The sequence below is a fragment of the Lampetra fluviatilis genome, chromosome 2, assembly GCF_964198595.1.
Source record: "Lampetra fluviatilis chromosome 2, kcLamFluv1.1, whole genome shotgun sequence".
NCBI lineage: Eukaryota > Metazoa > Chordata > Hyperoartia > Petromyzontiformes > Petromyzontidae > Lampetra > Lampetra fluviatilis.
The window spans coordinates 34,135,293-34,159,590 of NC_136276.1; the positions used below are offsets into that span (position 1 = coordinate 34,135,293).

Genomic DNA, 24,298 nt, shown 5'->3' on the forward strand with positions numbered 1-24,298 from the left:
AACATTGGCTACAACTGGAGATGAGGGAGAGCCCATTGGGGTACCTTCAACTTGTTTGTAAAAAGTTCCATTCCAGGTGAAATGTTGGTGAGGCAGTGTCTCACCAGGGCCGGAAATTAAGTGACATGTCTCGGACCGTGTTCGTGAACATAAGGCAGATCTGAAACACGATAGGACCAATACCTGGGCCGTGGCTGATCATTGTTTCAATGCAGTGGGCTCACACAAAATGTATTTCTCTAAGACGATGGTACTTTGCAAACCAACTGGCTATCAACAAACATTCGTTCATGAAGCTATCCACATATACAGACACAACTTCAAACGAGAAGATGGGTATAAACTGAGCAATCATTGGAAGGACGCTATCAACCAGTTTAAGTCATAACTGGCTGTGATGTTCCCATCCTACCACCTTCCGATGTTAGTTGTTATTTTCGACTCTCTGATTTTACATTAACAAGTTACATTTCCCACACTAACACAGCCACCTCGCTTGCCGAGCTCGATGTTGCTGCTCTGCGATCTCCCATTAACATGCTAATCTCTCACATTAACATAGCCACCTCCACACCCTCGTCATGGAGGCAGCTACCCGATCTTACATTAACATGCTAATCGCACATTAACATTACTAGCCCCGCCCACTTCGTTTAGGACCCTTGGCCTACACCCATTTTAAACCTTTCAAACAGTCTGCCTCCTGATGACGATCGCTTGTGTTGTGATCGAAACGTCGTAGTTTTTTGTTATCTTCTTTGAACCTATCTACATGACTTTACCAAAAGACCCAAAGAATATGTATTCCTAGTCATGAAAGCTTTAAGTAAAAAAATATTGTACAATCGACAACTGTTTTTGACAATTACTCTAGGCCCCCCGCACCTCCCAAAGGTAGGACCCCCCCCCCCCCACAAGACACGCCCAGCTTGACCCGGAAGTTAACGTTGACGTCACCAAACCCCACCCCTTTACCTCCCGTCCAGCGGCACGCACGGGAACGGACTTGTCAACTCATTCAGTGTTATCCCATTAAGTCGAGGAAATTCGAGGCAATAATCGGTCGCGTAATCGATTACTTATGTGGATATATCCCAACTCGTTTTACAGCCTTGAACTGGATGGCGTAAAGTATGAGACCTGTCCCCCCCGCACCGCCTATGTCCGTGAAATCCTATTAATCGAATCGTGAAATCAATCATCTGTACCGCAATCGATGAATGTTCTATTATCCCGTAAGATGGCAAACATGTGCAGGCGCTAGATCAGGTGGGAATCGGTGACAACCAAAACAACAAGCAGAGACATTTTTTTCCCAATTCTGTATACATATATTTAAACCAACCCCCACACTCCTTCAAATATTTCAAAAGCCACAATGCACCGTGTGTGGGTCACTTACGACCACGGTGGTTTTTGTGGGTCCCTTCGACAAAATCAGCGGGTCACGAAGCATCAGTCCCCTCTCAAAAGAGCCGCCCGCGACCCCCTCGAGCTCGAGGGCCAATATCGAGGTCGGATGGCCACGAGAGGGCTTCAATGAGAGACGCGACTTTGCGTCGTTCCTCTTGGATTTAGTGGATTTAAAGCGCACAGACGAATTGTTAGTTACTCTACACGGCGCATGCTCGATTACTTCAACAATCGTTTCACGCCCCCGATGTAGTTGCTGGCCTTTGATGGCGTTGTACCCTGAGAGAGAGAGGAGTGGGGCTTCTTATTCTTCTTGGTTACACAATGGCGAACTTATTTAAAATGTCAGGAAAACTGCCAGCGGAGGGAGGTCGGAGGAGGGGAGTGAAAAAGCACTCCTCTCTCTCTCTGTGAGCCTTGGGCCCACGGGCTGGGAAGGCGGCGAATGGAGAAATGGTCATGGTGGGAGAAGGGGAGGCAAAGCACCTTTTTAAATAACATCAACATGAACCACCACCATTGTCAATCAAACAACGGGGCAGCCAGCACCGTGTCCATGTACCCTCCTCCACCCCCCGTGTAGTTTTGACGAAGCGTACAGTCCTCGTCTTTTTATTTGTTTACTTATTGTCAACATTGTTACGTGTGGGTTTAATGTATCCCGTGCCTTTCGTAGTGTGTGTGTGAGAAAGCGACTCAAATCATATACAAGTGCACCTAGCCTGGCACGGGGGCTCCCGTGGGACGACGCGTCAGCGCCACGTAATGGCGGTGGTTGTTGTTGTTGTTTGAATGTTTGTTCCAACATGTGTTGACACATATTGTCTCCAGTATATATTTACGTGATGTTTGTTGTAGGGGATTGTTTTGTTATTGCTGCTATTTTTTTTACGATTGTTTAAAGTTGTCCGGCCACATCGTTACAACCACGAAGCCGATTTGCGCTTATTGAGCGTTGTCAGGGCTCAGTTTCGTGTGTTCGTGTTAAACAACATCGTGTACATTAAATGTTTTGTAAAGGTGCTATATGCTCGTATGCTTGACGAAAGTGTTTTACTTGTTGTGTTCACCAAGTGTGGCAAGTGTAGGGTACAGTGTGGAAATGTTGATGATCTCTAATGCGTTGTTTGTGTATCTCTGCGCGTACGATTGTCGTTTTTGTGTTTATATTTGTGTAATGTTGTTTGTTGTTACGTGTTGTGTACTTGTGTGTGTCCTGTGTTCATGCGAGCCGGCGCTTTAACTGTTTGTTAGTTGCTTACCGCCTTTGTATGGTTGTAAAGTTATCGTATTGTTTGTTTACACGTACGTTTAAATATGTATTGAACACTAGATGTGTATCCTACAACTTCAACCACCACCACACGTGCATCTTCCCCAAAGTGACCCATGTTTGCCACTATCATCGAGAAGATCATCGAGAAGATCATGGTGATCGCCGACACCAACTTCACAATAAACACCAAGCAAATCAACACAACCATACACACCGTGCAGTGCCCGTCTCTTTAAAATCTTTTCATCGTCGACCGAGATGAGACGAAACAACAACAACAGCCTCCTCCTCCATCACCGCCTAGCACGGGACAGGCGACCATCATGAAGAAGACGACGACAAGAAACGAGCAAGAAGCCAGCAGGAGGAGCAATCGTAGTGGGAGGAACAGCAGGGGAAGGCGTCAATCAGAAGTGTCCCATCCCCCACGTGTGTGTGTGTCCCAGGATGGCTAGGGGACCCCCTTTAATAGGGGGGCCACCAATACCACCCCCCCCCCCCCCCAAAAACACCTTCCTGTTACTAACCTGGCTTGGCTGAGGCTGGCCGCACCAAAGCAGTCCGCGATTTCCACCACGAACTCTGTGGTGGTCGTGGTTGATGATGATGGTGGTGATGGTGGTTGGTCGCAGGCACGCGTGCGTGTGTGCTCGTGCACGCACGATGGAGGGAGCAGGGTGGTGGTGGTGGGGGGGTGGTGGTTGTGGGGGGGTGGAGCTGGCAACGCGGTCACGAGTGGGGGGTTAAGGCGGAGCTTAGAGCAGACTCCGCCTCCTCCCCCTCCACTTCGCTCCTCCTCTTCCACTTGGCTCCTCCTCCTCTTCCACTTGGCTCCTCCTCCTCCTCTTCCACTTGGCTCCTCCTCCTCTTCCACTTGGCTCCTCCTCCTCTTCCACTTGGCTCCTCCTCCTCTTCCACTTGGCTCCTCCTCCCCTTCCACTTGGCTCCTCCTCCCCTTCCACTTGGCTCCTCCTCCTCTTCCACTTGGCTCCTTCTCCTCCACCTCGCTCCCCCACTTCGCTCCTCCACCTCGCTCCTCCTCCTCCACTTCGCTCCTCCTCCTCCACTTCGCTCCTCCTCCACTTCGCTCCTCCTCCACTTCGCTCCTCCTCCACTTCGCTCCTCCTCCACTTCGCTCCTCCTCCACTTCGCTCCTCCTCCACTTCGCTCCTCCTCCAATTCGCTCCTCCTCCACCTAGCTCCTCCTCCACTTCGCTCCTCCTCCACCTAGCTCCTCCTCCACCACTTCGCTCCTCCTCCACTTCGCTCCGCCCAAAGGCAGCAAGCTGCAGTAGCCAATAATGGGCGCTGTGCGAGCCCTCCTCCCCCTATGGAACGGGGGCCAACAACAACAACCACCACCACCTACTACTACTACCAACCCCCTCCACTAGAGCTGCCGGGTCTCCGCCATGCAACCGTGGACATGTTCTGGTTCATGGACGAGCACCCGACCTGAATTAATGATGACACGTAGCCGTCTCCTGCGGTGGTAAATGTCTCCTAGTTTTCTCACATCAACCACAGCTCGGAGGTTGGTTGTGGTGTTGCAAGAAGAACGACTTTGTTTTTTTTGCTGCTGCGTGGGTTGTTTTAAAATGAACAAGTTCAGTCTTTTACGCGTCCACCCACTCCCCAAACTTGTCCTCTGCGTTTGTAAACATCAAGCGGAGGTTGTAAGGGAGACATCCTGAGACCAGTGCGGACACTGCCCAGCAGGCGGCAGGCTCCCGAGCAATTCACAATGGCCATTCCGCGAATCATCGATACAGTATTAAGAGATCTTCAAATACTTTTCGGCATGATGGCCGACCCTTGGGGGGGGGGGGGGGTTGCCACGTGCTAGTTTCCTGAATAATCTCCCTTCATCATTAGACCTCCTTTGCCAGTACCAAAATATAATAATAGGGTTTTCCCCCTTTTTTTCTGGCAACAAAACTGAAACCTTTTTACAAGGATTCATGTCTGCATTAACCACAATACTTGCAGTCAAATGCAAACAAAAACACACTATGATAATATATGCATCACAGTGTAACCCTAAAATTGCGGAGACCTCCGGTACAGCACAATGAACGCCTACGCCAGGGGTGTCCAAACTTTTTGCAAAGAGGGCCACATTTGATAAAGTGAAGATGCCCGGGGGCCAATAGTTCCTTCTGACATTGTTTTAACCACAAAAGTTACGTGGAAATACACACTGTTATAAAACAATTTCATTGTCACAATTACCTTGATTTTTCAAATGACAATGTAACCAAATATAAGCCACTCAGGCAGACGGGAACAACTCTACAAACGCAATTCTGCCTTTCATTCAGTCAGATAACATTGAACAAACTGTATAGAATACCTTAAATTTCCATGAGTTTTATGATGTATTTATTCTGACAGAGCTGGCGAGCCATAACTAACACATTATAAGACCGAAGCTGCGGGCCGTATGAAATCTGCCCGCGGGCCGTTATTGGCCCGCGGGCCGGACTTTGGACATGCCTGCCCTACGCAGTCACTGTCAGTCATCCCCGTGATAGTCGTCACGTAAGTAGAGCCTTTAAATAAATTACCAGTCGAAATGGCAATACTCAATACACTTGTATTTTGTTTTCATAACCAGTAAGAAAGTGAATGACCGTAGTCGATGACTTTTTTTTTAAACGAGTGGCGGCATTACGTCTGACTTAAGATGTTTATTTTGCACAACTTAAATTAACGTGGCCAGTACAATTCCAGAGAAATCGTCACTTTATACGGATTTTTATATGAAACTAAGAACATGGCAGAGATGTATGATATTGATGACTGGTCTGGGCCTATGATGTAATGAAATGCAAAAGTTGGCAGTCAATGCAAATGCAAAAAGTGAGATGTTGGCCATGTATTGCAGTATTCCATGTGAGTATATGCCTAAAATGTTACTTTCATTTGGAAAGTAAGTTTATTGCTTGCCCTGGAACACCGTGTCAATGTACCACTGGCCAATGGAGAAAAAAAACATTGCAATATACAATTGAAAACGTTTATTTCCAATCTTGTCAAAAGTGAAAATGGTATTAAATTACTGTATCTGGAAATTCTTAAAAAGCTTCGACGAGAGATACAATGTGGAAAAGTTTACAGCAAGCAAATATAAGCAAGTATAAGCAAATAATAATTTGACATGACCACACAAAGTTCACACCTCCCAAAAATACTGTACTCGAGTTGGATTTGGATGCATGGATGGAAGTTAACTTTCCTGTAGATTTGTCAAAATGACTGTTTAATAGGAACTAATTTTCTTCAGAAAAAATGTAAGCAAGCAGGCATCTCTCGGTGTGGAAAATAAAGACTTTCTAAAATGGCATTCAAGCGAAGGCCACGAGGAACGATAGCATAACAGGGATGGCTACAAAATCACAGTACTGTACTTACATTTTGACAAAACAGCCCCTGGTTTAATGAGGTAGAATCAATGTTGGAATCTTTACATTTTGAAAGCAACTCTTTAAGGCACCTTAGATTTATGATACTCAAAATTTGTCATTCTAAAGGAATCATTCATTCTTAGACGTTATAAAAAAACTTTACATTCAATCCCAACAGTTTCCCCAAACATCTCGTGTATTCATTTGCATATTCTCTAGGCTAAACAAATAGTTTGTGTGCAGATAGCATTAGCGACATTTTACTAATCATAAGCCTCTAAAAGCCACCTGGGCCAGGCGCCTTGGTCAACTTGACGCCATTTTTGTCTGTGCACAGGATAGCCCAGGGGTAGGCAACCAAAACAACAAAAGCCATTTTCTTTTGCATTCTGTAAAAAAAATACAACTTCAATATTTTCCACGAGCCGTAAATGCATGCGAATAACGACACGAAGCAGTCATTAGAGCCGCGGGTGGTTCCAGAGCTGCAGATTGCCAACCCCTGGGAGTGGGATAGCCAGGTGACCCTACAGAGACCACATGCATCAGGATCTGGGTGGAGAATGGTGGTCACTGCTCCTGGCAGCATTTACCGGCACAGTCGCCGATGGTAAACTGGTTTTTCCACTGGGTGATCTTTTTCTATCGTTGGTTGATTTTTTTTAGCGGTAAATTCTTACAACTGGGAAAACCTGTTTAGCACACTTCTGGTGGTTGCTGGCAAAGTACTGCTAAAATGTAGATCAGGAATACAGTAATGCGTTTTGGTAGCATTTGTTTAACTAAGCTCTGATTTCACCACATTTATTGCAACTCTGTAAAAATAACATTGAAAACATTTTCAGCATTCTGTCAAACAATAATCTCCATTACATTTGAGTTGCCTTATATTGTCAATGGTTCTGTACATAACCTTTGGAAATTGTTTTATAAACGGTATAAAAAAAGCAAAATATAGAAATGTTAGGTGTAGTATAACTGTTTACCATAAAAAATATACTTTTTAAAGTAACCTTCTGAAAGAATATTTAATTCTAAAAATGTAAGCAAGCAGTAAACAGTTCTGGAAAGTTAAGCGCAATAATGGATTAGTTTACTTCAAAATGTGTTTTAAGGCTGAATAAAATGCCATTAAAACCAGGCCCCGATTCAACAAGTCAAATGCACACACAGAAATGTGAATGTGCACAAATCATGTAGAGTTTGGAAAAGAACGATAAGCCTTTCATAAAGCTTGTCCGACCGTAAGAATGACGCAACATCACAGCAGAATGCGAGTATTCATGTGTGATAGTCCATGTGTGTACATCCATGTGTGTGTGTGCAAGTCGATGTGTGCGAGTCGATATGCGTGTGTAACTCCATGTGTGTGTAACTCCATGTGTATCTAAAGTCCATTTCTGTGCGAGTTCATGTGTGTGTGAGTCGATGTGTAAGTCCATGTGTGTGCGTGGCTCCATGTGTGTAAGTCCATGTGTAAGTCCATGTGTGTGTATCTTAGTCGATGTGTGTGTGCAAGTCCATGCTTTGGTCAATGTGTGAGAGTTTACGTATGTGCGAGTCGCTGTATGTGTGTACGTCGATTTGTGTGTATCTAAAGTCGATGTCTGTGTGTGCGAGGCCATATGTGTAAGTCGATGTCTTTGTATGTGGGTCAATATCTGTGTGTAGGTTGATGAGTGTGTCTGTCTCTTTCGTCCGGGCAACGCCGGGTACTTACCGCTAGTAGGTTATAATTATCCATGACGTTAATGACCTCCCGAATACAAAAACTTGCAAAAAATTATGGATTGTAAAAAGTGACTTACAAGGCACTCCTATTTCTAATAGACGTGTTGGTGTTCTTGTTACCATATTGCTTACCCTTGCAATATGCTACAAACTTTAACTAGAAAAATATCGAAACATATAAAGCATATATTGTCACCCTATATTTCATATAAACATGTACTTACGGTTTGACGCTTCTTAAGTTTTGCCGGTGGGATTGATGCGTCACAGTATTCCCCTGAAATACTGTCGCTGAGTGGCCAGACTGACGTCAAATTTGAAAGAACATAACCACCTTGTCTGAAATATGACTCAAAATGTTATAACATATCTGCCTGCTAGCTGAATGAGTGTTAAACCGACTCTAAAACGATTTGATTGTTGCCCACATTCACATGAAACCAATTGTATGTACAAATTCGCAAATACAAAGTACATGTTGTGTAAGCATCATTAATCACAATCAGAAACTGTGCGACCACTTATGCGCATGTTAACGAAGCATTTTCTGGTGCAAAAAAAAACCACTGACAAGTCAGGGTCCAGGTAACGGCAACCACCAATACAAAGACATACAACCACAGGAAAACTAAATACAAAGCCACAAAATGCTTATAACGCATACCACAAAGATAACAGATCACAACCATTTTACGAACACGAAAACGGTCTGCCACATTTGAAAATGGGGGTATTGCCGAAGTTTCTGTAATTGTACGTGGCTTAATGCTTTTCGATTGGTTGCTTTTTTAATTGTCATTTAAAATTTACATTTAAAGAATAATTCAAATAATGGGCTAATGGTAGTAAATTAACCACTGGGCAATTAATGCAATATGCAAACCATTGTCTACATATTAATGTATGCTATTCAGCATCAGGCAAAGAAACACAGACCTCAATTCAGAGTACTGTCCATAATATTAACAAAAACTACACTTAAGGCAGCAGTCTTAAGAATTCCCTTTGTTCAAAAATGGCTCTACGGCCTTGAGATATGCCATGACCAACCAATATGGCTGAATAAGGTCATCAAGCTGAACTTTCTTTTCACTTTAACACATTTTGCATCCATCAAAAAGCCCAACATGGTATGTAGGTGTTTAAGAAGCTATTACACAATATCAGTTGTATATGAAGGTTCGTCCAACACATTTTTAAATAGTTTTTGGTATTACGCCATGTACAAACTGGGAAAAGAGTGAATTCAAATGACAAGCATTACAAAAATATGCAAGTTAATGCATTCCATGTGTATATAACTATTACGTTTTTATGCTTTAACATTAATACTGCATTTTCCACTGTGCTCCCATTACCAATGCTACTAATGTTCCAAAAGGAAAAAAAGGCATTGCATTACCCAATATTTGGAAGTGCCCATGCACAAACAAAACAATGATCTGACTGACTTTGTGCAGTTAATGTGAGGGGGGGGGGGGGGGTCTACTTATTGTCTTCTAATACTTGCATATGCACGCAACTCGTTAACTTTATTCCGCTCACTTAGAAGTGTTTCACAGCAAAGTGGAGATTGTCCAATCAAACAATTAGTGGGGTAGTGCAGGATCGAAAATGAACACGGAGAACTCTGGATGCCATCTTGATGCTTTTAGAGGTTCGATTAGGTACTGCACAGGAACACTCATGAGTTCACTGCTTTCAAAGTCACATATTTAGTGCCAGTAACTGCTATGAATTCAGTGATACCATAGACATTGCAGCGATACACTCCGCTCGCCCTGACGCAGTTATCTGGCTTGACCACCTAAATGTGAAATTGAAGTTATTGCTCGGCATCTACGTCAGCTGTACGTACGAAAGAAAGAAGTGATGCCATTTTATGCCACAAAATGTAAAAAAAAAAATGTGCGGTCAAACCAACTTTTTGGTTTTAACAGTTCGCTTCCTTTGGTACGCATAAACATTTTGTTAAAAAAAAAGGTGCAACGTAAATACTGTATTTGTGTTTGATCATTCACAAACCTTAGTTTTGAATGGGATTGAGGAAAGAGTATTGTTTTGTGGGAAAGATAATACGCATGTTCAACGCTTTAGAGGTAACACTGCGAAACCGAATCAACTACTGGCACTAAATTGAAAGCAAGTTAAGGGCACATCCGTGTTGAAAAAAATAAAGGCATCCTTTGTACATAAGGGGGTCCTTGGTCACAGTTTACGAACTCTTTCTTTTCTTGCCGTTGGCTGATGGTCCTGTGGTGATTTTCACAATGCCGTTTTCGTACGCTGTAAGAGAGCATTTCAAATGTTACAAAAAATGGAGTTCAACATGTCTAAGTATTTACACGAATGTCAATCTTCAAGTCAACCAGAATGTGCTCGATGTCAGAGGCGACGTGGAGCCGAGCCTGGATAGTGCTTGAAAGGGTGACCATCACTCCTCAAAATACAACAAATTACATGTGTGTATGATAATTGTTTTTTTACCCTTTTATCTGGCAACAAAACTGACACCTTTTTTACAAGCAGTCATGTTTGCATTGACCACAATACCTGCAGTCGGAATGCAAACAAAAAACATAACTCTGATAATGCACTGTCCTTGAAATTGATTGGTCCACACCAATCAATTGGTGTGTGTATGTTGAACTTCATTCACACCGTACGTAGCCAACCGTGCTAATCGGAAGTGCGAGGAAAGGACAACTAAACACTGAAAACAATTGTGAAGCTGTTGCTTTGGCAGTGGTGCAGAAGCAAGATTAACATAACTCGCATTCGTCAATGTGTATGCATGCATGTAGAACTTCTTTCACACCGTATGTAGCCAACCGTGCTAATCGTAAGTGCAGGGAAAGGACAATGAACTAAACACAGAAAGCAGTTGTGATGCTGTTGCTTTGGCAGTGGTGCAGAAGAAAGATTAACATAACTCGCAATCGTCAATGTGTACATATGTTGAACTTCGTTCACACCGTACTAATCGGAGGTTTTAATTTGCCTTTAAGGAGGCAAAATAGGTGACGTTTCGTTTCATAGCAAAAGTGTGACTATTAAATAATTTTCTTTTAAGGCAGCATTATTTACGCATGTTTTTTTTGTTTTCAAAATAAAATCGATGTTGTGCGCAGTAGAGGGCAGTAGAGGGCAGTGCAACAAAATCATCTCTTGTTCTGCACTCCCACACACCACCTTCGCAAACCCGTATTGACCAGCGTGGTGAAGTATGGTCAAATCTTGACTTAAAGCTTCCGTGACTGCAGGAATTAATATCATTTGGGTCTTTCGGTAAAGTCAAGTAGATGGTTCAAGGAAAATAACAAAAAACTACGACGTTTCGATCACAACACACGCGATCGTCATCAGGAGGAAAACTGCTGAATGCAGACTGTTATAGAGGGTTTAGTACTAGGGTCATAAACGAAGTGGGTGGGGCTAGTGATGTTAATGTGAGAAATTAGCATGTTAATGTGAGAAATTAGCATTTTAATGTGAGATTGGAGAGCGGCCTCCATGACGAGGGCGCGGAGGTGACTATGTTAATGTGAGAGATTAGCATGTTCACGGAATAGGCTATGTTAACGTGAGAGATGAGCATGTTAATGGGAGATCCTTTACAGATGGCATCAGAGAGCCTGGTAAATTTTAGAGAGAGAAATAGGCCGTTTGAGAAAACAAACTTGGAATTTTTTTTGGAAATGTAATGCAATGCAACACAGAGAGTCGGCTAACACACAGTCAAACGCATAGCCTGGTTGATTACGATCTCCAAAGATTGCTAAATTTGAAGTTAAGTGTGAAATTTGACAAACAGAGACACAGAGAGAGATAAAACAACTTACATCCTACCCGTAGAGGTGGTTCAAAAGTTTGTTTTTTCAAACGGCCTATTTCTCTCTATAAAATTTACCAGGCTCTCATAGGTCCATTCGCTCTTTCTCTCCCCTGGCCGCTTCGGGGTGGATTTCCACACATCTCTCTGTGTGTCTCTGTTCGTCAAATTTCACACTTAACTTCTAATTTTAGCAATCTTTGGAGATCGTAATTTACCAGGCTATGCGTTAACTGTGTGTTACCCGATTCTCTGTGTTACATTTCATTACATTTCCAAAATATTTGCTATATTGTTTTCTCAAACTATTTCTCTAAAATTTACCAGCCTCTCATAGGGCCATTCGATCTTCTTTCCCTCGGTCGCTTCGGGGTGGATTCATTGCTAATTTCTCTGCCCCTGCAGACCCACCTCTCTCTCTCTGCCCAACCCCTCCCTCTCTCTCTATTTAAGGCCTCGACACAGAGGCACTGGGTCTCTGTGTTTCTGTGTTGTCTCTCTCTGCTTGTGTGTCTGTCTGTGTGTCTCCGTGTCTGTGTTTTGTCTCTCTCTCAAATTTAGTTCTACCTGATGACGGTTGCTTGTGTTGCAATCGAAACGTCGTACTCTATTATTTAATTTATTTTCTTTCTACGTGACTTTACCGAAAGAACCAAAGAGTAATTCCTGCAGCCACGAAAGCTTCAAATCAAGTTTATGGATAGTACTGTACATTTATTTACATAAACATATTCCAGAAATCGTTATGATACTTAGATTCTCCACCACGACGCTTACAATTATTTTTCGTGATGTATTGTATAATATTTGTGTGGAACTTAAAGAGGGTTCTTGCAGATGACATCTGACAGTTCACCAGTGATGAATCGAGCAGACCTGGCTCTGCTGGCGAGACATGGTTCAGAGCCTGCATGCGCTGAGGGGACTAGTGGCCACGGGAGGTAATGACAGGGAAGACAGCCGACAGTACGAGTGCACTGGTGGCCACGGGAGGTAATGACAGGGGTATCATATTCTTTGGTTCTTTCGGTAAAGTCACGTAGATATAAAAATTAAAATAATAAATTAAGTGAAGAAAAATAATAAAAATAAAATATAAATAATTTAAAACATTTGGACTGTAGCCTGGTTCTTAATCGGAGTGTACTGGCAGTCTATAATATAGACTGTAGCCTGGTTATTAAGTTTGGTGAGTGTACTAGCAGTCTATAATGTAGACTGTGGCAATGGCTATTAAGCTAGGTGAGTGTACTGGCAGTCTATAACGTGGACTGTAGCCTGGTTCTTAACCTTGGCCAGTGTACTGGCAGTCTATAATGTAGACTTATTCTCTGTTCCTTCGGTAATAAAAATAAAAGTGCGAAGGGACTGGTGGCTACGGGAATGTTCAAGAAGGGAGCGTGGTCAGGTGACGGAAGAGGACGGTGTAGTCTGCTGGTAGAGGGAGCATCCAGAGTCAGCGAGAATGATCTAGAAGAGGGGCATGGCCTCTTGTTGAGATATAAGGGAGATGCGCGGAAGACTCGGGGCTGTTGCAGTGGGAATCTCCACCTGATGTCAAGTGAACGTGTCTTCAATAAAGTGTGTCAAGTCGTCATTACACTTGTACTGAATCACCCTAGCAGCACTGATTAGGACACGCCCCAGCAGCATTGATTGTATAAATGATAATTTTATTTTTTACGTGGAGAAATAGATGTAAATAAGGACACAGATTGTCCGCTTATCTATTTTGTCTTTTGATAGAGGTCAACAGTCTAATTTGTCGACACAGCAATTGGGTGTGAATTACTATCACTAATAACCAAATTTCTAGGAAACTAACCCGAGTCTTTCTTGAGTTTAAGTGTAGCTTGTTTCTTCTTGTTTGAAATTGACATCTTGTATTCTCTCCACTGCCTCAGCTGAAATTTAATAAATGTCCACATCATCCAGGCTTGTGTGAGGCAGATCAGTGCCAACAAACAAATCCTGGAAAACAACATGTTACACGTTTAATGGTTTCGCTCACCAAAATTACCAGGAATCTATATTCACATTTCCAGTAATGTAAGGGGCCCCTTTAGTGGCAGAAATGATACATTCAATTCGAGTTGCAGGAAGTTTTTTGTTCGTTAGATAATGCAAAAATAATGAATGCAAATCAAGTCACATTAAAGCATCTCTTGCCTTATCAGGAGAGTGTTGAAGTTTCCAGCAGCCACATCCAACGTCTGGTTTTCGGAGCGTGCCAGGCCAAAACCAATAGTGAGGACGGACAGTGTCAGTGTGATGAGACGCGACAGCCCAAATAGCACTGCCCACACCCGGAACCTGCAAAACCAAAGGTGTCGCTCAAGCAACGATGTTTACCAGAAAAATGCAACGCCAACTATGCCAACGATTTCTAAGCCTGCAGCAACCCACAAAGAGTTGTGCTCAACACAATTAAACATTGTTTTTACTCAAGATAACAAATGATCTCTGGCACTGTGACAAATGCAAAGGTGCAATCAAGCACATTTGCACCTCTGAATAGCACGATTGGCTATGTACAGAGCGAAAGATGTTCAACATACATACATACAAAAACACCACCACGACTCACCCTTTCTGGTAGTTTTCATCAATGAAGTAAAAAATCCGGGAGATGTGAAAAACAAATTCCACCATATAATGCAAGACCATGAGCAACATCCCAAGCCGTGTGAGACTGAGAAGAGAATCCAGAGAGCAAGACAGCACACATGAACATATCTTGCATGAATTATACTTTTCCTCAGAATAATTTTAAATCAATCGACTCAATAATTTTTACGTGGTTTTTTTATGATTATTTCCCCCCCCAATTGTATGCAATTCAGCCATCAGCATCATGTCATGAGATCAAGAATCAATTCACATCTTGAAGAGCAGTGCATGCCCAAGATGTGTTCAGATCTGTCTAGGGAAAAGCACTTTCCCATCCGCTCTGCAACTGAGAGCAATGTTCATCACGTGACAATCAAACCAATATTTTTTAACTCTTAGAACTGATATTTACAACAAAATAGGTGCAGAAATTTAATGCGATTAATTTTGTCTTATCTCTGGTGACTAGGTTGAGACAATCAACTCAATACTGGGAACCCGGATTAATTAGAGCATGGATTTGTTATCCGATCAACTGTTTGTCCAGAAGCAGAGTTGATGTCGTCCATTCCTCCGTTAAAAGGAATGAAGACTTCAAGGCCATTTTGCCACCAGAAATTGTTAACATTATGAATTGTATTACATTTTATTTCAAAATGGCACAATTTATTTAAAGCTATGTGTTGTTCCAACTTACTTAAGTAGATATGCTGCAGCAATATGAATTATGTAAAGGCTGATGTGTTGAAGTTGTTTTGAAATTTCTTCCTGCAAAACATAAACTGTTATAATACGCAGCATATGGAATGAATATACAATTACGTAATGACATTAGAATGTAATGGAGGATGCCTCCTACATCATGGAGAAATCAACAAAATGAAAAAAAAATGGCTTCCTTACAAAAAACTTACTTTTTTTATTTTTTGAAAGTAGAGCTCAGGCAATGCATGAACCCAGTAAGCCAGCTGAAAAATGTAGTAAAACTTCACATAGCAACTACAAAGACAAAAACAAATGAAAAAAATACACTCAAAGAATCAATGTTGTACTTTACATGTAATTTTGATGTAAGATAAATGAACAATGCACAATCACACAAACGTTTATACGATAAAATATCAAATGTCTTCCATTCCAATAGTTTGCAGCCAAACTCACGACATCGTGGTGTGTGGAAATCCTTCCCAAAGTCTTGACAGCTGTGTAGCATATTCTTCCTGAAGAGGAAATGTGCAAAATTATAATGCATTCAAAACAGTTACAGTTGAGTCTCATTTATCTGTGGGTGGATTATCTGGGTTGCAGATGAACCTGGCTTGTGCCCATGTAACAGAGGTCGCAAACGGGTTTTGATTTCTTACCCGTACCCGGCCGCACCAGGGTCGCAAATAGGTACCCGTACCCGGCCGGGTACGGGTTCCCGTTCCCTACCCGTACCCTACCCGAAATGAGTGACAAACGGTTACTCACCAGTGACTCACGGCCTACCCGTACCCGGCCGCACCAGGGTCGCAAACAGGTACCCGTTCCCGGCCGGGTACGGGTAGCCGGGTATTGGGTAGGGTACAGGTATCGGGTACCCGATTGCGACCTCTGCCATGTAACCCCAAACATGCATGCAAGTCAACCAAGTTACTTTGAATGTTTACAGTGTGTGCAGTATTTTTATTACACACTTCCAGTATGGGCTAAGTGTTGAGCATTTCTTTTCTGAAGCAATCGCCATGCATTACTGCGGGGCAACTTCTGGCATTGGCTGGTCACTCTGTCTCCCTCCCCTCGATTCTGATCAGATGAGAGCATCCAGTCAGTCAGTATCCAATCACAGCAGTTCTGGGGTCTAACATGATACAGTAAACCCTTATAAATTGGACACATATGGGGCTCTGGCCATGCCAAATTGTCCAGTATTCCGAAAAATGTACAATGGCACTCCCCAGTGCCTCGTGCCGAAATAATTTATTTTTCCACATTTATTTTCCAAACTCTTCACACACTATACGCATTGACACACCTGCATAAATTCTAACCAAAACTTTAGATTTGTCTCGCAGACGAAGGGATTTACAGTCCAGTCCCTTTCTATTACTTCTTGAGGTAGGTGTAGACGACATTTCTGAGAGGGTTGGCTTGCAGAGTGCATAAGCAGGGTAAGGTCCAAAGCAACGGGTCTGCACCAAAGCTCGCCACGCACGCTGCCACCAGACTGAGTAGTTGTTTTCGTCGTGGCGTACGGCGTCGCTCCATATGTATGCCGAAATTGGACCATTCCGTACGGCAATTCAGCTCACGGCAAATTAATAATACTGTATATATGCCAAAAGCACGGCCGTGCCAATGTACCCCTAATTACGAATTATCAAATACTGAAATAACGAGGTTTTACTGTAATCTGGACAATCCAGGCAACATATAAGAGTGGAGAACAGGTGAGATGCTAACTTGAACGCCTCCAAACCCCTGCAGAGCTTGAGAGAAGAAATGCTCAAAGTGTTGCCTAACCTGGAAGACTTCGCGTGCATTACAAGCAACTGCGGAAACCTACATGGCAAGATGGTTTCCTTCTCGCCCGTCTCACCAACTTGTAAGATTTTACTGACCGAGGGTGTGCCATTCATTATACCGTATTGCTAGCTCAGTTGGAAATAGAGACTCAAAATACAGAATATTGCACTTTACCACAATGATGATGTAAAGCCCCCAGAAGGAAAATATTAAGGAGAAGAAGGAGAGCTGCCCCGACTCGTTGTACTTGCTGTGCTTCATCTTGGACAAGTGCAGGCGACGGTGCAGCTTCTACCAACACATACATACACACATCAAGTCGTTATAACAATGGCACTCATCATTCAAAATTAACGTATTCTTTTCCCATTTAATTTTCATTTGTTATCATGATCATCAGCTATGACGTATCCACTCGAGGTCTCCCCACGTCATCACCATCTTTCATGGTTTTGTGATGCAACACTCCGTAGAGCTTCAACACACAAACTCGTTCCATCACTCCATCTTCACGGTAAGACGCCCTCTAAAGGATATTCCCTCCTTGTTGGTTTCTGACCGACCATCATCCTTTCGAACGACGTGTCCTGACCAAGCCCGCTTAATATTCTCAGCAGACAAGATGTTTTTTACTTTCTCATTTTCTCTACACCATGTGTTCCTCTTCGTGCCTCTCAGCATGTACCTCTCTCCAGCCTTCTTTGTGCACTTTTTAGATTTTTGTTCCAGTTTCTTTGTCAGTGTCCATGTTTCTGATCCATGTCATAGCAGGTGACATAAGATAGTTGCAAACTTTATTTAAGCACATTGGCATACTGCTTTTCTTCATTAAGTTCACTTTCACAAAAGCTTTTCCAACCTACTCTCGGTCACCTCTTAATGTCCTCATTCATATCTCGGACCACCTTCCAACATATTCTTGGGGTTTTTCGGTAAAGTCACGTAGGTAAAAAATTTAAATTAATAAAAGTAAAATAAAATAAAAATCACGACGTTTCGGAGGCAACACAAGCCTCTGTCTTCCCACGATGTACGAACTTCGATGTGCTTTTCTGTTGTGTCCTTCTGACATATTTTCAATTGTTTATGTACGTATGTATCTTGAACTTCTTTCACAATGTATGTAGCCAACCACACTAATCGGAGGTGCGGGGGGGGGGGAAACCTATTAAACTTGTTGCATGTCACTTTTGTTCCGAATTATCCTTCATAACCGTATATTGGATTTTGTTTTGCTCATTTATTTTTGTTCATGCTTATGAATTACAACTTTGTCATTTTCATTCTAGAAAGCATTATGATCGCTGAGCATGAATAACTACTAAGTGGCAGCCAAAGAAGGGCGGTCCAACATGAAGATGGAGTGATGGGATCATGGACAACCGTAAGGGACGGCAACGGTTTGGAGAGGCATCATCCAGCAGTGGGTTGATCATGGCTGGTGATTTTTTTTTTTCCTTTTCATAAGCAAAATATAATCACGAACAAGAATGTAGGTTTGCGACATGTTTGTGGTAACTTACATCCAGAATATACTCTTGAACTGTACCGTGGATAACAATACCCACAATAATGTAAAAGAAAATTGTGGCAAAGTCTTTCTTGCCATACTGGTAAACACTGCTAGGCTCTCCACTTCCATCTGCAAAAAGAAAAACCAAGAAAATTGAGACATTTTGGAGCCTGTGTTGGTAGATTAAACAATCGCAATTGTTAGAAAACTGAATTCTAAGCAGATGCCATTTTTTTCAAATTCACTGAATGAAGCGCGTATACGATTTAGACATTACACAAAGTCAGCTTGGAATCTTACCTTTATTTAACCTTTAAGTTGTTGAGTTTAGTGATTAAAAAAAAAGAGTTACGTAGTTAATTAGTACCACACTGATAATAGGTTTTCCCCTTTTTTCTGGCAACAAAACAGGTGTTAAGATGTTAAAACACCAAACTGAAACCTTTTACAAGGAATCATGTCTGCATTAACCACAATACTTGTGGTCATAATTCCAAAAGGCGTCCTCTGGTCTAACACCGTTTAAAACGAGGCTCAAACGAAAGCTGTCTCTGGTGTGGACCAATCATTTTCAAAGACAATGCATATATTATCAGAGTATGTTTTTTGTTTGCATTCTGACCACAAGTATTGTGGTTAATGCAGACATGATTCATTGTAAAAGGTTTCAGTTTGGTGTTTTAACATCTTAACACCTGTTTTGTTGCCAGAAACAAAGGGGAAAAACTTATTATCATATTTTGTTACTGGCAAAGGAGCTCCCATGATGTAGTACCACACTACTAGATATGTACGAAACGCGTGTAAATCGATACACATTCACAAGATTATTGCACGAGGTATTGATTAACTCCGAAAAACACCAGGAACTACATTGGCGCTAACTCGGGTACTATTAAGAAGAACATGTGACCAACCTTCATCTTGGGTTGTGATGTTGTGTTGGATGGACATGAACATGAAAGCAGTGTTAGCAGTCGCCTGAAATTGACAAACAAACATTACAGATTCACTCACCCCAAGCGACCAACATCAAATCTACTGGCCTAAATACTCTTTTAGGTTCTGCAAAATGGAGACAAATGCTGTTAGGTCTTGCATTAAGATGACCTTACTTTGCCATCAATCAGGAACGGTGAGATGTCACTACTCAAATTATTGATATTTAGGCAATGATTGATAGAATTACTTTATTTTAATTTAACAAATCCTCATGCGGATTTATTTCGAAATGATAAGAATCGCCACATTTAATGATGTCTATAAAACAAAGTTGTAAAGTTTCCATGTACGTAAATAATTTCCATATTCCATTCAAATTTTTAAACGTTTAGCCATATCAAGATTGAGGGAATATACATAAATCAGTGACCAGCACTGACAATAAGTAGTCTGAATTTCTTGTTAAATTACTTTAAAACATATTTGAATTGGACACAAACATTTCGGCAGTCTTTCTACAACGCAGCATAATCAATGTTTCCAAGGCCAAAGCAGATTCCATGAAGAGTTACCTTGTCCCTTATGTGTGTTCTGTCATTCATTTACTGTGTGGACTGGTGGACACATATCTTTCCACCTTATCTAAATCAGCTCAAGCCTCCGGTAAATCACGTGACCTCTGTGTGTCCAGGCCCACTTTGAATTCCTGACCTCTCCCCATCCTAGATTTGAAGTTTCCGTGACTGCAAGGATTCATATTGTTTTTTTTCGGTAGAGTCACGTAAGTAAAAAATAAATAAATAAACAACTAAATTTAATCACGACGTTTCGGAGGCAACACAAGCTTCCGTTTTCAGGTGGAACCGTTACAGCCAAATTCACTGTGATAAGTTTTTACCTACGTGACTTTACCGAAAAAAACAAAGAATATGACTAACTCCCCATCCTATTTGAATACAGATGCTGCTCCGTGCAGCAGTGTAACGGCTTTTATGCAAGCCTCTTCCTCCCCCATCCTTGACTGTGCTGACCTTTGTGCTACCCGCTGATTTCCCCCACTCAATTTCCATCTTTTCCCTCTACATTTCCCGTTGTTTCTCTTATATCTTCCCTTTCCCATTCAATGTTCTTTCTCCATGCATTCTATCATTGACTATACTCCCCTTTCCATGGTGTGCCGCGGATACATAGTTGCGAGGACAATATTTTGGAGTGCAACTCGAAAACGAGAACACGTTGTATTGGCAGTACATTTTATATTTAATATTTTATTTTATTCAAAATTTTTTACATACTTTAGCACCTTAGTATTAGTTAGACTTTGTACCTTTAGTATAGTTAGACTTGTACACCACTTATTTAAGATTCCTATATGTTGAATGTATGCACCTTTCTGCCAAAGTAAATTCCTTGTCTGTGCGAAATTTCATGGCGAATAAAACCCTTTTTGATTCTGATTTGAGTATCCTAAACAAAAAAAAGTAGATGTACTATGTAGTTATCATCCTCAGCAGTCGTGGTCAATCCACTGCTGAATGAAGGCTTCCCCAAGCCCACCACCTCTTATGAACCTGCGAAGTTTGTATTTAACTAGCTTCTGCATCTCATGAGGCTGTACAAAAAAACCAAGAAACATGCTATTTGGAATCACACTACAGTGCATATGTATGGTTACCCAAGGTGAAAAGTGTCACGGGGTGTGCAAAATGCTCATTGAAGATAAACACGCTACGTCAGGCTCTGACGCATTTCAAGTTACAAAAAGTCCTGAAAGATTGGTACACTTATCTAAGTGTAAGGGTCATGTACAACGCAATTGTAAACTTTCGGTTCTGTAATCTATGTCCCGACTCGACAGCTACACAACCACTGAACGAGTCAATGGCAAACACTTGGTCAATTATTATGACATTAGTTAACTTTAATGTGACTGTTTAAAAAAAAAAATTCTAAACAAAAGTTACCCAAGTCTAGATTTGAAGCTTTCGTGACTGCAAGGATTCATATTCTTAGGTTTTTTCGGTAAAGTCACGTAGGTAAAACATTTATATTAATAAAAGTAAAATAAAAAAAATCATTTACTTGATACAGCTGTCGGGCTGTGACGGTTCCACCTGAGGACGGAAGCTTGTGTTGCCTCCGAAACGTCGTGATTTTTTATTTTACTTTTATTAATTTTAATTTTTTACCTACGTGACTTTACCGAAAAAACCTAAGAATATAGTTACCCAAGTCCTCTGTGCGCAGCTAACTTGCAATGAGTTTTATAAAAACGAGTCTATCTCATTACCTATCAATAAAGCACGCAGTACTCTGCGCTTCCAGCCAACAACCCTAGAGGGAGAGTGGTGGCATTGAGTAAGAAGGTAGGCCAGCTAATTCCCCATTGCTCCAACTCCGTCTGACAAGAGTTGTCGTTTTGGAAAGGAACGGTGGTGATGGGAATAATATGGCAACAAACACGTTCAGGTGCTAGTTAGAGTGCTGCATCGCGGTAGATGGTGGAGGCTTGGGGAAGCTTTCATCCAGCAGTAGATTGGTCGTGGCTGCTGATGGATGATGAAGCATAGAATGTGGGAAGACGCAATTATTTATGCCAAATAGGGAGGGAGATGGAAGATCTAGACATACACTGGTGGTTCAGTTCAACTGGCACTCCCCTTACTCTCCACTAAACTCTTTCAAGACGTCTGGCGAGCATGGAAGAGCAGGCCAAAAACACCATTTAAGAAGGGTTCTCTCCAGAGCTCCCTCTAGTGGAGGCCCTTTCGTCAAACAGTGACGTGACCAAGCAATTGCAGGGCCGCATCTTTACCATTTACGCCACCCAATTGATTGGATTTGCTTCACTTTGTATTTAAAAAATATATTGTTGAACATTACCAATGAGCTTGAAATGTACATATTTGACAACAATTATAACCTGACACTACAATGTTAATGATTAAAAAAAAATTAAAGCACAAAGAATATCACAATTGTTTAGCAAACCCTGCGCATGCGTCGGTGCTGTTGAAATGATAGCGCCTCCTTCGACTGCACTCTCTGAACAAGGTATAGATTTCAGATTTCACTTATTTCAGGACATTGCTGGTGATGACCGATAACAATAGTGCACCTTGCACACGACCAATCGAAAAGGATCGTAAAAACCAAAATAGTAAACCCAATAAGAGACAAGTGGTCACCGGTCTGCGTGAAGAATAATTGCCAGGAATCAACTCACTTCTACCCAAATGAAACCCGACCCATAGGCGATGCCCTAAATCATTTAACGCACCAAATAACAGGCAACCGAGATACAACGGATACCAAGGGAGCAATGCTGTGATGGTGAATCGATTGCGTTCTCGTTAAACACCGTGGAAAGCCACTAGCCTGGTCTTAATTTCCAATTCGGAGGTTTTTTCCTCTCCCACCGCTCCGCTTTTCCAGTGACGTGGCAGCCTGGGCCAGGGCGGGTTAACGGAGACACCGTGCGGCCCGTGGTCTCCAAACCCTGCACACCCCCCTCCTCTCCTTACCCTGCCATCGTTACATTAACATCGTTACCTTGATCCCGTTAACCTGCTCTTCCTTACCATGCCCTCGTTACCATGCCACCGTTACTCTAGCTCCGTTACACAAGCATCGTTTACCTTGCCGTCGTTACTTTAGTCTCGTTACCCTCTTATAACGTCTCTTCCCGGGGTCTTGTCTCTGCAGATTGGACCCGACTCTACCCAAGTGCCCTGCCCTGAACTGGGATCCCAGGCCAGACCCAACCAACCCAAGGCAGACCACGACCTCGCCGGAGCAACATCCAGACCCGGTCCCCACATTCAATCCAAACCGGGACGCAATCCGAATCCAACCCAACTTCCATCCTTACACAACCAACTCAATGCCGACTTCGACCTAACACGACTCCGAGCCAGACCTGATGACACATCCTCCGTGAATGTCTGTGCACCCAACCCCCAGACAGTTGTGCTGAGACGTGATTTGAAACTTATAAAAAAAAAAGTTACGGTCGTTCCCGAAACAAAGTGAAAGTCGCGTACAACAACTCTGTAGATGAAGTCCAACGACCCAGTTGATTTGACCAGGATCCCAACTCACATTTAGTGAATTGGAGTGAATTTCAGACAAATTTGCAAAGTTCGACTCCGGGGTAAAGCGAAGTTGGGGGTCGTTGTTAAGCCCCCGGGGCCCCAGGCCCCCAGGGGCCTCCTCTGCTGGTCCCACAGCCCCCTTCTAACCCCTCGTACCTCGAACATGACCCCGAAGAGGAAGGCGATGACCACGAAGATCATGATGTCCGCGTGGTTCTGTATCACGAAGTCCTGGCTGAAGAGCGGTGGGCTCTTGCTCTTCTTCCTGAGGCCCATGGCTTTAGAGTCGTCTGGCTGGCTGCCTGGTGAGAGCGACGATAACTTTAAAGAGGAGACGGAGCTGCTGATGATGATGCTGGTGATGATGGCGATGTAGAGGAGGGTGAAGCTGCTGCTGATGATGAGATATGTACTTCTGGTGGTGATAATGAGCTACTTGAGATGATGATCATCAGCTACTTCAGATGTCGAGTTGTCGCTGCTCCTGCTGATGAAGCTGACGAGGAAGTTAAGCTGATGATGACATTGAGCTGCTGACGATGAGGTTGATGATGATGTTAATCAAGTGGAACTACTCCTGGCGATGATTATAAAGTTGATGCACGAGTTGAGCAGTTAGTACAACTCGAAGAGGTTGGAAATGCTGCAGCTGCGAAGGAGCTGCTGATGAGGAGGTGGTGATGACGACGAGGTGCTGCTGCTGCTGAGCGGATTGTGCTAATGATGAGGTGGAGCTGCTGATGAGCTTGATGAAGAGGTGGAGCTGCTGATGTGGTGGTGTAGCTGCTGCTGATGATGTGGAGCTGCTGCTGAGCTGCTGATGATGTGGAGCTGATGATGAGGTGAAGCTGCTGCTGAACTGCTGATGATGTGGAGCTGATGATGAGGTGGAGCTGCTGCTGAACTGCTGATGATGAGGTGGAGCTGCTGCTGCCTCCTCCCTCCTCGCCGCGTCAACGCAACCTCCCCCAA

General features: G+C 42.8%; 2 protein-coding genes across 8 annotated transcripts in view; both read right to left on the reverse strand.

Annotated features, from left to right (window-relative positions):
* LOC144946159 (nuclear receptor coactivator 2-like) overlaps window positions 1-3,371 on the reverse strand; it is a 78,100-nt gene extending 74,729 nt beyond the window's left edge. For 4 of the 7 annotated variants that reach the window (XM_078875005.1, XM_078874988.1, XM_078874997.1 and 1 more), the window contains exon 1: window positions 3,217-3,371. The gene's annotated coding sequence lies outside the window, so the exon portion shown is untranslated. Of the gene's footprint in view, window positions 1-2,903; window positions 3,010-3,216 lie in introns of those variants that run through there. The other 3 variants (XM_078874957.1, XM_078874968.1, XM_078874977.1) reach the window with 2 other exon arrangements.
* A 2,238-nt stretch (window positions 3,372-5,609) lies between these two features.
* LOC144946187 (translocating chain-associated membrane protein 1-like) lies at window positions 5,610-24,298 on the reverse strand. The gene is made up of 11 exons (XM_078875018.1): window positions 23,483-24,298; window positions 19,208-19,271; window positions 18,301-18,419; window positions 16,952-17,068; window positions 15,431-15,489; window positions 15,184-15,268; window positions 14,967-15,037; window positions 14,247-14,351; window positions 13,829-13,972; window positions 13,485-13,630; window positions 5,610-10,113 (listed from the first exon to the last, which is right to left on the reverse strand). The coding sequence occupies exons 1-11, from the start codon at window positions 23,600-23,602 to the stop codon at window positions 10,043-10,045; spliced, it is 1,101 nt and encodes a 366-aa protein (XP_078731144.1). The 5' UTR covers window positions 23,603-24,298; the 3' UTR covers window positions 5,610-10,042.